Source organism: Dendrobium catenatum, unplaced genomic scaffold (assembly GCF_001605985.2).
Source record: "Dendrobium catenatum unplaced genomic scaffold, ASM160598v2 fragScaff_scaffold_620, whole genome shotgun sequence".
Lineage (NCBI taxonomy): Eukaryota > Viridiplantae > Streptophyta > Magnoliopsida > Asparagales > Orchidaceae > Dendrobium > Dendrobium catenatum.
The window spans coordinates 539,405-556,468 of NW_021319082.1; the positions used below are offsets into that span (position 1 = coordinate 539,405).

Here is a 17,064-nt window from a genome sequence, read left to right on the forward strand (position 1 = left end):
TTCCAATATGGACTAAGAAGAAACCAAAATGATGTCACGCAGATACAACCACAAACAAAAATGAGAGCAAAAGAAGCCAAGTCACGCATGCAAGCAAAGTGAAACAATAGTTTTACATTTATGCTTTAAAAAATCTACAAAGTCATCACTAAACTGATATGCATTGCATCGCCACCTCCAAACCTATCACAGGACAGAATAATCTCCAAAATACAATCAAGCATAAACAAGACATAAAAAATCATATGTGGTCTAAAGAATCAGGCTTAAAGCAAAGTATAGTGCAATGGCATTTGATATTTACACATACATGCTGTCAAAAACATTCTTAGAGCAACGAAATTAACAAATTGATGCAATAAAAAGCACAAGAATTGCAAACTCAAGTCATCCTTTCCGTAAACATTAAAATCCTATTATAAATAAAGACACACCTTACAACTTTAAATAAAATGGACAACAACAACAAACAACTTAAATGAAACACGATGCAACGACACCACTCAAAGACACCTTAAAACTTTTCGAAGTTGGAGAAGAAAGATACAGACGGAATGAACACCGTGTAGAGAAGAAGTAGGTAGAAGTCCGTAGGTAGAAGACCAAGAAGAAGTAAAAGAAGTAGGGTAGAGGAAGGTATAGATAACCCGTAGGTTATATATTCCAAATATTCATCACTAATCTCTCTAAAAACAGCATCAAACAGCCCCCTATAAATACGGAAAAATGAATCCAAACAACCCCAAAAGGTGTCGCCCAAGCCTCCAATAGGAGCAGCCATAATTTATGGGAAATCACGAAGAAAGAGGCACGACCAGCCCAAGAACCAAGCAGCCAGAACACCAACAGCTAGCCTAGGAACCAAACAGCCAGAAAACCAACGGCCATAGCAAGAACCGAACAGCCAAATCTTGGGAAATACCCAAGAGAGAGGCACGGCCAGCCCAGGAACCAATCAGCCAAAAAAAACATCAGCTGAGATAACCAAAACACCAAGCAGCCAAGGGACAATGGGCCAAGCCCAATAAAGAAAATTCAGCCCAACCATAAATGCCCATTAAGGGAAAAATTGAAACTTTTGCCTACATCAATTCTCCCTTGGTGGAGAAATCTCATCACCTGATGAGATTGATTATGAACTTCCAATTTGAGCAGATTGCGCCTCATCTAAATCCTTAGTCAAAGTAGTGTATTTATTTCGATCACCTCCTTTTCTCGATTAAACTCGGCTAGAAGTTGAAGCTTCTTAACTTCATATCTTTCTGTACATAAATATAAATGTTTTCGAATTTTGAGAAGCTCGATCTGTAGAGGATTAGACAATCATGCATGAGGTGGAACCCATTTTGTTGTTGGAAATTTGTCATCTGGAATCCAAGGCATAATTGGCTGACTTTCTTCTTCAGATTTATCTTTCTCAAAATTTTTATGGCTTTACTCTTATTAATTGTTTTGACTATCATTTTGTTTTAATTTAAAAAGAAAGAAAAACTCAGAACAATCTAACACTCTGATACCAAATTGATGCAATAAAAAGCAAAAGAATTGCAAACTCAAGTCATCGCTTACATAAACATAACAATACTATCTATATCTATACTACTATATAAAAGTGGCTTGGGATTCCACTCAAATGCAATCCTAGCATTCCATTTTAATCACTCAAATTAAATCCTAACCTTTCATTTCAATTATTTTAATTATAATATATTAATAATTGTACTTTTATTCATATGAAATATACTTTTGATCTTCCAAATAATTAATTATGAACCGTTATTTATTTTAGCATGTAATTAATTTGCACTCTTGATCTTCAGATGGCTAATGAAAAGAGCCGAAACACCAATGGCCATTTGGAAGGCTAAAATTTTAGTTTTATAAGAGCCAAAAAAGCCTCATCTTCTGAAATTTCAGTTTTATAAGAGCCAAAAAAGCCTCATCTTCTGAAATTTCAATTTTATAAGAGCCAAAACGCCAACAGTCTGAAATTTCAGTTTTATAAGAGCCAGAACGCCAACAGTCTGAAATTTCAGTTTTATAAGAGCCAGAACGCCAACAGCCATAAGTTTAAATATATGTGACTTTAGTAAAACTGTAATCACTTCATTAGCAATTGTAACAGTAATTATAGTAATAAATATGGAATGAAAGCATGTTGAAATCCTTTTTTACTTGTGTTATATTAATCAAGCAATGAAGATTTGTGTCTCATAATTAACGGGAGCTTGGGCTTTGCGTGAAGAGTTTTGAATGAATCGCTAAAGATTCTTCGCTATTTCAGTAGAAATCGGAAATCCATCATGAGCCTTCTCTGGTCAACTTAATAAAGGTAATAAGTAGACTTGTGAACTTTTCCATAACCCTTATTCTTTCTGTAGAATGTTACAATTTTTTTTTATGAACAATCTGATAGGAAACACTTGAAGATCTCAAGTACTTTCTATCAATCTTCGAAAAACAACGAGCTTTCTCCATAAAATCCACACAAAATCACAAAAAAATAGTAGATAATTTGTATTATTTGATGAAAGGAACACGGAAAATAGCAAGATACAATTGATCCTCTATTCGAGCGGGGATCGATCTCTCCCAAATCTCTAGAAGCCGCTAGAGCCCAAAGAAAGACCTAAATCTAGGAGATCTCAAATTTCAGCCAAATTCAAGATACACAAACCCTAGGAAAACAAACAATTTAATGCATACAAATCAAAAGAAAATCCCTAAGCAATCCCTAAATTCAAATTTCCCTCTTAATTCCCCCAAAAAACCTTCTTATTCGGCTCCCGCAAGGCTTGCGGCTCACACGGCATTTGTCGCTGTTTCGCATCTGGGCCGGTCCCGCGTGGACAGGCTGGACCGGTCTAACAATACTCCCCTCTCGAAGATCCACCTTGTCCTCAAGGTGGAAATATGCTCGTGTTCCCGCGAAGGTGGCCATCCTTGAGGTGATTGAAAAACCTTACTGTATTGCTGAATCAAGGGTTGCATGGAAAGAGAAACATCCCCTCCCTCCTCCAATTTGATCGCATCCCACCTGTTTAGTCCCACCAGATAATCTTTCCCCACCTCTTGAAGGCCCCTAACCATGGTCTTAAGTGATACCATGGCTTTGGATAGCTCTGCATCTCCCCTTATAACCACCTTTCTCCCATCCATCATTAGTTCCATCGTGAGTGCTCCCCAATTTTCCTTGGTTTCCCCTAAGGTTTGCAACCATTTTATTCCCAGGATGACATCAGTACTTCCTAATTCTAGTGGAAGAAAGTCCTCCCTTACCTGAATCCCCTGGATGGTCAACATAACTCCTCTACAGATCCCCTGGACTTTCTCCACCTTCCCTGTACCCATCATCACTCCATAACAACCGGTGTCCACCAATTTCACTCCCAATTGGTCGACGACCTAGTGGAAATGAAATTGTGGGTAGCCCCACTATCAATTAGCACCACCACCTCCCTGCCCTGTATCTCCCCCTTCACCTTAATGGTATAATTCATAGTGAATCCTACCATTGAGTTCAGAGAAACCTCAGCCATATCCAAGTGTAGCTTCTCCTCCATCTCCTCCTCGGTCTCCTCCTCACCTCCCTCCTCAATTTCCTCGTCATCGCAAACGGTGAGAACCTGAAGAGTTTGTTCATTGCACCGATGCCCTGACGTATACTTCTGCTCGCACCTGAAACACAACCCCATTGTCCTCTTCTCCTGCATCTCCTTCTCTGTCAGTCTCTTGAAATTTTCCCCACTCCCTCCTACTGGCTTCTCCCTGGTAGTCTCATTAATGTTGCCTGATGCAGTCCCCTTGGGTGTTAGAAGAGTGGTCGCCATTTTATAAGAGACTCCTGAGTTGCTGCTCCTGGCCCCCTTCTCCTAATTCTTCTGATTTTCCACCTACTGGGCCAACTTCATGGCCTCCCCCAAGTCACTAGGCATCAGAACTTTCACTGCCGCTCGGATCTCTTCCTTCAACCCCTTCATGAAGTTCCCCTCCAATACGATATATGATAATCGCTCCACCCTACTAGTCAGGTGCTCGAACCGCTCTCGGTAGTCTGCTATTGATCCCTCCTGCACCAGAGCAAAGAACTGCTCATAGAAATCTCATCCCCGATTGATTTGGAAATGTTCTATTATGCAGTCTTTGAATTCCCTCCAGTTCCTGATAGGCCTCCTCTGGTCTCTCCACTGAAACCATGACAGTGCTTTTCCTTCCAAGCACAATCCTCATATTGTCAGCTTCTCCTCCTCCATCAGCCCATTGACGGCGAAGTATCACTCGACCTTGTAAATCCACCCATATGCATCTTCTCCTTCGAATATGGGCATCTTCAACTTCCTCACCTTCTGTTCGCCAATATTACCCCTAAATCTCCCATAATTTCCCCTCTCCCAAGTGTTAGGGCCACCCAATGTTTCCTGATCTTCCCTTTCTCTGCCATAGCCCCAACCCCCTTCGAAATCCCCCCTTCTTTCTTCAAAATCAGCACCTCAACGGCCGTAGTATCCCTCCTGGCATTCCCCATATCCACCTCCCTTTTCTTCCCCTGGATAGGCCCCAGATGGGGTCTCTTCCTTCTCCTTCCATGATTTCCACCTCATCTTCCTCCCTACGAATTTCAGAATTCATATTTTTTTCCTTCCACCCTTTTCGCCAAGGAAGCCGCCGTTTGGTTTTGAATTTCTAACATCTTCTTCATCATGTCCCAGAGATCGGCAACTTGTTCTTCCATGGAGGAAATCCTTACCTCCACCGTCGTCTTGATTTGATTCATCTCTCCTTCAAGCCTTTCCTCCAGGGCATCCACTTTTTTGGCCGCCATCTCGATCCGAACTTTGGCAAATTCAAACATTCAGGATTTGTATTGCAAAAACAGCACTTCGCCCGTTCCCGACCAAAAATCAATCGCTGAAATTCGCCCAAAATAGCCCACAAACGGTCTCAAGACTTGCTCTGATACCAATTTGATTGGAAACACTTGAAGATCTCAAGTACTTTCTATCAATCTTCGAAAAACAGCGGGCTTTCTTCACAAAATCCACACAAAATCACAAAAACAGTAGATAATTTGTATCATTTGATGAAAGGAACACGGAAAATAGCAAGATACAATTGATCCTCTATTCGAGAGGAGGATCGATCTCTCCCAAATCTCTAGAAACCGCTAGAGCCCAAAGAAAGACCTAAATCTAGGAGATCTCAAATTTCAGCCAAATTCAAGAAACCCAAACCCTAGGAAAACAAACTATTTAATGCATGCAAATCAAAAGAAAATCTCTAAACAATCCCTACATTCAAATTTCCCTCTTATTTCCCCAAAAACCTTCCTATTCGGCTCCCGCAAGGCTTGCGGCTCACGCGGCATCCGTCGTTGTTTCGCGTCTGGGCCAGTCCCGCGTGGACCGGTCTAACACAATCAATCAAGAGCTCCAATGTTTATATGGTGTTTCCATATAATGATATATCAAATGAAAACAATATGCTAGAAAATTCTTTAATCTCAGGATTGATAGAAAATTGTGAGCATGATTTGGGAGTGAAAAAATTTAGTGTTCAATTGTGAGCATGATTTGGAAAAGATTCTTACCACATTCCTTTGATTTCTTTTGGTCTCTGTCATGTTCGCTGACCATATCGGTGACATAGAGCTCGTCGGCGCCTGATGTGAAACAACATGAATTGCACGTTAGATATTAATGGAAGTGTAAACGTTGCAAGGCTAACGATAAAATCTAGCTTACTCAAGTTGGATTCAAGAAAAATTCATGATTGATTAAATTAAGGTGTTGATTACACTTGAGAATTACAAGAGTCTTGCAAAAGATAACCAAAAGAAAAAGTAATGAGAATAGCTATTACGAAAGCCACACGTTTAAAATTTAGACCATTCACCTAGAAGTCCAACAATCTCTCTTTGAAGTGGAGCTAGCGAAAGGGAATAGTGAGCAAACTTAGCGATACCACCAAGATACATGTGACGCCGAGAGGACTTGTCGCCGGGGAGGAAGCAGGAGTTGGAGAAGCGGGAGAACGACCTTGGATGATTCACTAGTAATCTGAGAATTGTTCGTCAACGGCATCTACAAGAGTAGGAAGGATCCGATTTAAGTAATCCTCCACGTTGCCGTCGAATCAAAATCCCACGTCGAAGAACGGCGATCGAAGGATATGAACGTGGCCGTATTCGTCGATCTCAATTCTGTGATCAACTGCGGGATCCACCATACATTCTTGTCAGGCGGGAAGATGCACAAAAGAATTGGGAAAATTTCTTTCAGGTTCTTTATTCAAAACCTGAGAGGAATGGCTTAGGAGCAAGGGAAAATTGGAAGGATTCTTCATGCCTTGTGGAGACGTGAGAACAAGGGTTGGAATTCTTTGATGGCAATCTTAGAAAACAGCAGACTCCATGTGGGAGGAGTTTGGGAAGGGTTTAGAATAGAAAACCAATGTAACGGTGTTAAAAAAATTCAGCCAACAGGGGAATGCGGGACAGAATTTGGCTTTCACAATTAAAGGCTGAATTTTGGTAAGAATTAAGAGGTGATTGCATAAGTAGGAAATTTCAAAATTAATAAAACGGTTACAGGAATTTAATATTGGAGGGAATTAAATGGAGGTGGAGCTCACGGGATATTCAACAAACCTGAGAATTGATTCTCAGGTTTACGTTACAGAGAGATTTCCTAAAATGCTTTGTCTGCTAGGCGTTGGCAAACTCACGTTAAATGAGAGAAAATATAACAGATCCAATTTCTTAATAGCAGAGGATGTAAAATAGGAAAGCAATTAAACCCTTAGCCTGGGATTTCAAAATTTGAAAACAAGTGGGCGGGTGGCTGAAGTGGAGCAGCTGTGGGAGCGGGAGGGAGGGACGGCCGGCTGCTGGGTTGCAGGGAAGGCCGCCGGTGGCTGGGCCGGCCAAGGGAGGCCGGCGGTGGAGCTTGGGTGGTGGTGGGGAAGTGAGAAAAGGAGGTTTCGGCTAGATGGGGGAAGAAAGGTTTGGAGAGAAAAGAAATAAAGAAAATTCAAATGAATATCCTTGATCACCACTCTACCGATAGAACTCACAAAGAGATCTCCGGCGATTTCCTCTTCAAGAACTCACAAAGAGATCTTTAGAGGCTTCATGAACTCACAAAGAGAATCATAAGAGGCAAATTTTCATTCATCAAAACTAAGCTATTACATAAGAAAATGGCCATATAAATAGGCCTCAAAATGACAAGAAAGCAAAAGACTAAAATGCCCCTCGGGCTACAATAACGACTAAATACCCATAAGGGCAAAAATGGAAAAACATAAAAATCAAATAAACTACTACATAAAATGATGAAAATAAAGATCATGATCGTGGCCGTCGATCTCCGGCATCTCCTGATGGTACATGTGTCGCAATCTCTGACGATGTCCTCATCAGCGCCACCCTCCGCAACTCCTGGTTCACAGTCACTGGCATCACCCTCATGGTATGACCGCAGGAGCAGATTAATTATCATCTTTCTTTTTCTTTTTTAAAACACTATATATTTTTTCCGTGTTAATTCAAGGAGCTATTCTTCTTGATTAATTTTGTTCAGATTTCTTCCAAAAAATTCAGTTCGAATAAGGGATTACATGAAGCTGTTGAAGAATCCTCTGATCCATATTTTTTCCGTCAATTTCAAATTCTTTTCAATATTATCTATACTACTATATATAAAAGTGGCTTGAGATTCCATCGATAGCAAATCTTGATGTTCATCTATAAATTTTAAATTAATCTATAATGTTCATATATAACTCTTCAAATTCTATTATTTATCAATTCCTATAAAACATTTATTTATATTAATTAAACAGTATGCAATTATTAATGCTTTAATTCGAAAGCTGCAGCACTAAACCATCTCATATGCCCACTTTACTTCCCATTTTTAAAATCGCTTTTCAAATAATTAATTAAGCAGATTCCAAAATTATTAAAAATGCTGTAATCCGAAAACAGCTATCAATCCAAAAACCGCTTTCAACTAATCAATTAATTTCCGAAATTATTATAACTTCAACCTTTCATTTCATATTGGCTACACTTATTAATGTATTCTCTAAATTGTATTTAATTAAGAGAATTGCAATGGTTATTACAAAATTCACAAAAAAAAAAGACTTTTTAGATAACCCATTGCATTAAATAGTATTAATGATTAATAAATATAAGCTAATTATTAAAGCAAACATATCCAGTATCTCAACCTTTCATTTCATATTGGCTATAATTATTACTGTATTCTCTTAATTGGATTTAATTAAAAGAATTGCAATAGTTATTACAGAATCCATAAAAAAACTTTTTATATAACCCGTTACATTAAATAATATTAATGATCAATAAATTTAAACAACTTACTAAAATTAGGGGAAATTTACACACATACCATATTATTTCATGTTATTTACATATCTAACACTCAAAAATTAATATTATATTACTAAAATTAAACGTACAAAATTCGTAGCAATTCATTTTTATTAATTATAATTATTTAAATCAAATCTTAACCTTTCATTTTAATTATTATAATTATAATTAATTAATAATTATAATTTTATTCATAAAATTAATGTATTTATGAACACCTCTTCGGATCCCACTAAAACAAATGCTTGCCTTATTGCTGGGCGTTTGGCTGCCTCGAGTCCCTTTGGATACCTCCCACAACATAGATTTAAGGCTTCGCGTGAAGAAGACCGTCCGTCAGATTTCTTGGCCTTCGGTTCTTGTTCCCACTCAACTTTAAGGCTTCATGTCAATAATATTTTTGAAAGAATTGTTGCTTCTTTGCCTTCGTCGTTCGAAAGTCACGTCGGGAGTTCGATGCAAAGGTAACGATCTTTGTCAAGCCTTCTTTGTTCATGTCATTCCTGTTGGCTTGGAAGTTGCGTCAGTCTTTGTTCCTAGCTTATGGTCTTAGTACGAATGGGAGCGATTGTATTACGACTAGAGTAATGCAGACTGATGATAAGAAGCCCGAATCTGATATGATTTCATCGGTAAAATAAAGCTTTTTTTTAATGACCTTTGCGTCTTCTCCCTCAATATGCTTTTTAAACTATTACAGCTACTACATTTTTTTCTGTTTGTCTATGCCACTATATAAAAGTGGCTTGTGATTATTCCAAAAAAAATTGGTATCCGTCAACTTTTAATACCAAAATAAATGTCCACTTTTGATTGCTTGCATCTCTTCATTTCTTCGTTATTAGCCTCTCCTACTACAATGGGTTCACATATGTTGTGTGGAGAAGAGTTTTGAAAGAGTTGCAAAAGAAACTTTAATGCCTTCCACGATGCATGGTAGTGAGCTCACTACAAAGGTATGTTTCTTCCTTCGCTATTAAGCCTCTTCGTCTTCTTCTACGACGCCGTTGGCTTCACGTGCTTTGCATGAAGAAGGATTATGAAAGAGTCGCTAAAAAAGCTTCTTTGTCTTCTTCTACAACGTTATTAGCAATTCACATACTTCACTTCATGAAGAAGTCACTAAAGAAGCTTCTTCACCTTCTTCTCCTATGGGATAGAAAGTCATGCACGACTGCATTCGCCACAAAATAACGATTTTTCTTTCCTTGCGCACTTTGTGGCTATTCTCCACCATCTGTTTTATTTCGGTGAAGATGCATCTTACCTCTCTTTCAGCTGTGTTTTGCCTCTAAGAATTGAGTGGAAAATAAAAATTATTTAACTAATAATTACATCTTGGATGTTTGGTTTAGGTGTTATAGATAATAAATTAGAATGAGTAAATTAAAATGTGTGCATATTTCTCTTTGTGATAATATAATAAAATATTCACAATATGAATTTTTATTTTTATATTTTTATTCACATGCATTTATTGCACGTGGTTAACGATTGTTGTGCATCTTTTATTTTTAAGAATATATGCATACACCTTATAGTTATTATATCTGATTTATGTGCTCTACCTTTCAACATAAGGAGAAATCTTCTGCAAACATTTTTAATCAATGACTTTGTTTTAAGATGACATATTCAACTTTTGAAACTTTTTTTTGTGCTAATTCCTTTTCTTCTACTTAAAGTAGTGACATAATCTACAGTCCTTGGAACATCTGTTAATGTGAAATGCTAAGCACACGAGTCATATGGGGGCTTATTAAGCAACATGTACAACCATACTGATGAGTTTGTGAATTCTTTGTTGAACCATGGGTTGGTCTCTTCATTTGGAAGTTACAAATGGCATCTTAGCACCTATAATATAACTCAACAAAAAAATATCATGCTAAAATTCATTTTTCATATTAGTGTTGAGATGGATATCATGGTCATGATCTGGTACTTTTTTTATTCTGTTTAGCGCACTACATTTTGATTTTGTAATAATAATGCTTACAATGCATTTATGATGTTTCTTTGATCTCTTTATGATGTTTCTTTGGGGTTCTTGAGATCTGTTTATGATGTTTCTTGAAATCTCTATAAATATGTATTGTTCGACGACTCTGCCATTCAGTGTTACTGCTATTAATGTCTACTCATTGTTTTATTTAAAGTATATGAGCTTTTGGGCTTTTAGAATATATCAAATATCTTTTTTTTTTATTTAGGTTGATTTTTTCCTTTGTTATTTGTTGCAAAATTGATGAATAAAATGTGTGAACTTGTTCTTGTGCATGAATTTTTTGATAATATTATTTTAAGAAAAATATATAACTTTTTGTTAATATTATTAACAATTATAATTAATTATAGAAATAAAGACAATAATTTTATTTTTTATTAAATAAAATATAATTAGAATATTCATTATATGAGTTTTTATTTTAAATTTTTTATTCACATGCATTTTATGCACGTGAAAAGGTTGGAGTAGCTCCAGTAGAAGATAAGATTAGAGAAAGTCGCCTTAGATGGTTTGGTCACATAAAACGGCGGCCTTGCAATGACCCGGTTAGGAGAGTAGAGGTATTAGATTTGACTTATGTTAAGAAAGGTAGGGGTAGACCTAAAAAGACTTGGTTAGAAAATATTAGGAATGACCTTTCTTTTTTAGATTTAAACGAGAATTTGACTTTTAATAGGACACAATGGAGAAAAAGGATTCATGTAGCCGACCCCACGTAGTGGGATAAAGGCTTGATGTTGTTGTTGTTGTTGTTGCATTTTATGCACGTGCAATAAAACTAGCAAAATTAATGACACTTTTTTACTAAATGTTAAAATTTGTATTCATCTAGACTTTGTGCACATTCAAATAAACATTAGTGATTATAATTATTCATAGTAATAAATTTAATAATTTTTTTCAACTTAACAATGATAATATAATCAAACTATTTTTAAAATATAAATTTTTCTTTTTTTAATTTTTAGTCATGTGCATTTAATGCACATACATTTTTACTAGTTATAAATAAAGACACGCCTTACAACTTTAAATAAAAGGGACAACAACAACAAATAATTTAAATGAAACACGACGCAACGACACCACTCAAAGACACCTTAAAACTTTTCGAAGTTTGAGAAGAAAGATACATATGGAATGAAAACCGTGGAGAGAAGTAGATAGAAGTCCAAGATGAAGTAGAAGTAGGGTAGATGAAGATAGCTCTCATGCTAGATAACTCGTAGGTTATATATTCCAAATATTCATCACTGATCTCTCTAAATAAAACAGCAAACATCCCCCTATAAATACGAAAAAAATAGTCCAAATAGCCCCCAAAAGTGCCGCCCAAGCCTCCAATAGGAGCAGCCACAATTTATGGGAAATCATGAAGAAAGAGGCACGGCCAACCCAGGAACCAAGCAGCCAGAACACCAACAGCCAGCCCAGGAACCAAACAGCTAGGAAACCAACAGCCAGAGCAGGAACCGAACAGCCAAATCTTGGGAAATACCCAAAAGAGAGGAACGGCCAGCCCAGGAACCAATCAGCCAAAAAAAGCATCAGCTGAGATAACCAAAACACCAAGCAACCAAGGGACAATGGGCCAAGCCCAACAAAGAAAATTCAGCCCAATCATAAATGCCCATTAAGAGAAAAAATTGTAACTTTTGCCTACATCACAAATGAAAAATCTTCAAAAGTGTCATGATAACTAGGTTGTCATAAATATTAATAAAGAACTTGTCCACACATTTCGATAGAGCAATATTTCATCTTTACTCATAATAAGTTTTAATAAACTAATCAACCAGTTGAGCATGATCAACATATAGAATCAAGCCTGAAGAGGAATGCTGGTATAAGCTTGAATCTATGGCCAGTAAATATCCATCTATAGCAACATAACAATCTATTGTTAATATCTTTTCATCTACAACACTCCAGCAATCTATAGACAACAGCTTTCCATCTACAACAACCCAACAATTCGTGAACAGCAACTTTCCAGTTCTAATGCATTTTAATTTTACATTCCAGAATTAAAAATCGGTTTACTAATCTGTTTCTTTGTTTGATAGCTATTTTTAAACACTTCTATGCACAACTTCTCACCTTATCTTTTACACTAAACAATCGAATAAAGTTCAATCGGATAATTTTTCATTATACTCCCTTCTCATTATAATTTTCAAACGAAACATTACGAAAAGCCTTCAAATAAATAATAACTTAAACCAATACCTCTGCATCGAAATGGATAAAAGCATAACGATTGAGCATTTTCTGCAGGTCTAGACTACGACTTTCAATGTCATTATTGTACCTGCAATAATTACAAAGAGAGATCAAGAAAAGGGTTATGCAAATTGTTGAATAGGCAAATACATGTATATTGCTATTACATTTACTAGAGGCCCACACAAATTGAAGCGTATGCTAGCAAAAGTTTATTTTGATTCTCAAAAACGATTTTTTAAAGATCAATTATACATAGAGCTAGCACATCTCGCCATGGAATGAGTTCTTTTTGGGTCATGATCCCCAAGTTAGTATGGCATTTTGAAGCCAATGTTCCCAGTCAGTATCATCATTGTTTTCACTAACACATAAAAAAAGAAAGAATGCGTTCTTCCAATCAGAGTTCAAAGTACATAAGCATTATAAAATCAATAAATTCCTTCATTAAAAGGACTTCAAAATAATTTCTTTAATTTTTTAAACTTACTAAGCAATAGCAATGAACTAGGAGTATGCTAATTTTACAGCTTGTTTCAAACTGTATGCATGTAGTTGCAATCGAAAGAAACAATAGAAGAGAAAAATGTCAATACCTCTGCTCAATGACATCAAAAAGAAGGCTATACTGCCCAGATACATCATACGGAACATATTCCTCATCACCATTTGCTAGAAGACTCTTATAATCAGCCCAAAATATATATTTGACGGAAGAAACTTCAGTTTCCTACAAAATGATGTAAGAAACATAATAATTTAATTCCATGCCTCCTACCTGAATATAAAGACATGGAGCACCCCTACATTATGTCATCTAGATCTTTCAAGCATAACAGAAGCATGAGACATGGAAATGACACAATGTGGACTAAGGGACATGACATGACTACAGAAACTAGGGCATGAAATGACATAGTGATGATTCTTTTATAAATTAATATAAAACGTAGATTAAAACACATGATATTATTTTTTTTAAACGAACAAACAAATATATGAAGATGTTATCTACCAAACAAAAAGCTTAAAGCTCAACAGAAAATTTCTATTAGTTTGCACCACATTTCATCAAGTGCACTTATTTGGCAATCACACACCAGTAGTAGCATTGATCATTAAACCTGTGATTTTGTCAATATTCCTATACCCTTCTCTACATAAAATGGTAAAAATCTTAAATGGAGAATATATCGTGTGAGATTGTGAAGGTCAAAAATGGTATATTATGTATTTATAAAATAATGCAACAAAATATTATCAAATTGCGGCTTCTCTCAGTTGTCTTCGTTTCATAACTGGGCATTGTCTTCATTTCACCATATCCTGGATTATCTCCTAACAGTAGAGTATGCCACAACCATCTCAAGTGACAGCCAATGAATCTGCAATACTTCCAACAAGTCAAGTTAATCTTAAAGAACACTTCTCCGCCAACAACCCCCTATTACTTCCCCACCGTCTGCTAGCATCTCCTACGGCAGAGAACTTCAAGTTCCTGCTATTTCTCGAATGTTATAAAGACCATCTAATTATTGCCTTGAAGGGAAGTTCAAGGAAAACACTTCTTTCACCCTTTCAGGCACTCCAGCTGCCAATTGGAAAGCCAATGAGCATATACTTGCTTCAAAGAAGAGCCAAATTTGAGCCCTGTGTGGAAGTGTCTAGCCCTTGGTGGATGATTCAAAGCTATAATTAACCGTAACCAAGTCGCTACCATTGAATCTATTAGTTCCTAAAACAATAACTATCTTCCCCTTTTTCCTACTCAATAATCATGACATCCTCAATATATGCTCCACAAATCAATCACTCAAATGCGACAAAGATGAACGGCCATCATATATTTCAAATTCAGTTTTAAACACTTTTGCCTACATGAAAATCACTCAATAATTGTTCGTTTGCCAAAAGAATTGCATCAATGTGTTCGGAGCTCAAAATTACTAAGAAAAGACCCTCGTAATCGATTCAATCGAGTATGACGAAAAAGGAAGATGGCAAATGCGACAACGAGTAAATCTAGCTTGAAATGTTACAACCACAAACAAAATCACTCAAATCTCTGCGCCAACATGTCTAGAAGATCTAAAATGCTAAGAAGGAACACAAATATTGTTTGGATCACCACACGAGAAAAATTCAAAAAAAAATCATCCATCAGAAGAAAACAAAATTTTAACGTGCACAAGCAACAAGAAATTGAGCAAGGAGAAAATATATGCATGTTGATTTCCTTTCTCTTATTTCTCTAATTAAATTTAATTAAAAATAATTCAACAACCAAAAACCAAATCCCTATCAAATCCCACAGCCTCCATATTCTCAACTTCTAAGTCCTCATATGCACTCCATCACATCACTGTATGTTATCCTATCGCCTAATCCTAAAAAAATTTAAAAATCTCAAAATGAAAAACCCACATTCACATATGCCTTCTTGCTCAGTCCACATATCTACCACACAGAAAGGCTTCGTCTCCCTCTATCGCCATTTCTCTCTGATTCACGCAATATTTCGTCTCTCGTTTCCTATAATAGTGTGATTCCTCTCCCTCATCAAACTAGCAATTGTGCCTTCCTCTTGTCTTCCCCCCTTAGACAACTACCCAAATTCCTAAAATCATGGTTTCAAAAATTGTTAATGGTGCACGCCATGAGGCAATCCTCAAACTAAGGAGCACAATGAACACCTTGAGGCATAAGCCTCACTAGCACCAATGAGGCTTTTGCCTTTTTTAAATGTGGCAACCACCTCGAGGTTTAACACCTAGAGGGGTTTTGAGGTGAAACCTAATTACATGTCAATTTATGTTAAAAAATATATTATATATTATTATTACTACATATTATATTCTATGATATACTTATAAGCAAATAGATTTCATGCACCAAGACTAGGGTTTGTCTCTATGCAAGAATGTATGCTAGCTTTGAGCATATCAAGAGTGAAGTTGCAATTAAGTGGATGGACAATGAACAAGAAGTCGTGCATCACATCTTCCCTTGGTCTCAGCTTCCTTTTCTTTTTCATCGTCGAGCCCTTTTGTCTCCATGCATGCACGAACAGTTATTTTCTCCCTCGACACTTACTCAATTTTGTGGTATAAACTACCCATTTTCTAGTATATCATGTGTTTTACACTTCCTCTTTGTTAATAGTTGCAATTGAGAATTTGTTTTAAAAACTATTAAGGGTTGGTTTTATTCACCTAAACTTATTTCTTGGATGATGGAATTATTAATGCATGCCACTCCTTATATCAATGAAGATCTAGGTAATTAGTTCTAGTGTTATCAAGGTCCAAGATAACATGATTCACTCTCTTTTCTCGTCATTATTATAATTGGGGATGTTTTACACAAGATGTTTAAGGTTGTATCTAAGAATTATTAGATTGAGAGTTGCATTGAAAAAAAATATTTAAAGTAGTTTAAAGTTGTGTCTAAGGACAGTTAGATTTAAGGATTTTTTAAGTTCTTAATAGTATTTTCTTTCTTTTTGATGATGCATTGGGCCTTAAAACACATTTTCCTAAATATTCGCTGATCTACTCAGCAGGATAATTATTCAAATATTTTACCATTCAGTTCATTATTTTTTAATTGAATGCTATTGATTTTTTCTAATAGAATGAGTGGTGGTGCAATAAGAAAAAATTCAGCTTGGAAATATGGAAATATGGTACTACATGAGAATGGGTAAAGATGGGTCAAGTTTATTTGAAAAGTAAATTTTGTGACAAGTGGATTACTAGGTGATGCAAGGAAAAAATTAGGAAGACCCTAACTTTGCAAGCATACTAAAAGACTTAGAAAAATAACAAAATACATGCTAAAATTCAACTTTCATATTATAAAACGGCTCTTACAAACTTATAAAATAAAAACACCTAAAGAAGCTTGCATTCGTCGAGAAAAAAAATACATATGGGGTGGACACTTGCGGTGAGAAGAAAGATGTAAGAAGCCGAGACGAAAGAGAGGACAAACTCGCAAGCTTTCCTACGAAGAAGAGAGGAATGGAACAAAGCAACAAACTCGCAAGCTTTTCCAAGAAAACCAGCAGGTTTTGGCACAAAAAATCACTTACATAACCTCCTTTTATGCTTACAAAACATCATATATATATATATATATATATATGAGATAAGAGGTAGCTAAACAGCCAAAAGTCACCTTCAAACAAACCAATCAGGTAAGGGGAAATGGAAGGCCAGCAATCAGTCCAGAAATAACACCCGAAGAGCCACACAAGAAATCGAAAAAGGTAACCAAGGGGGAAGGAAAGGACGGCCAGGTGAACAGGGACAGGCAACCAGGGGAACCGAAACTGATGCAATCAAAAATTTGGGAGAGGGACCCAAATTTTTTATCACAAAAAACAAACTCTTTCTAAGAATAATAAAAATTCAAATAACTCATAAAA

General features: G+C 36.3%; 1 protein-coding gene across 1 annotated transcript in view; it reads right to left on the reverse strand.

The window, feature by feature from the left end:
* LOC110092112 (nudix hydrolase 3) overlaps positions 1-17,064 on the reverse strand; it is a 133,022-nt gene that overhangs the window by 74,571 nt on the left and 41,387 nt on the right. The window contains exons 5-6 of the mRNA XM_028694975.1: positions 13,232-13,365; positions 12,642-12,723 (exon numbers count right to left, since the gene is read on the reverse strand). Coding sequence (XP_028550808.1) covers positions 12,642-12,723; positions 13,232-13,365 — 216 coding nt within the window. The remainder of the gene's footprint in view (positions 1-12,641; positions 12,724-13,231; positions 13,366-17,064) is intronic.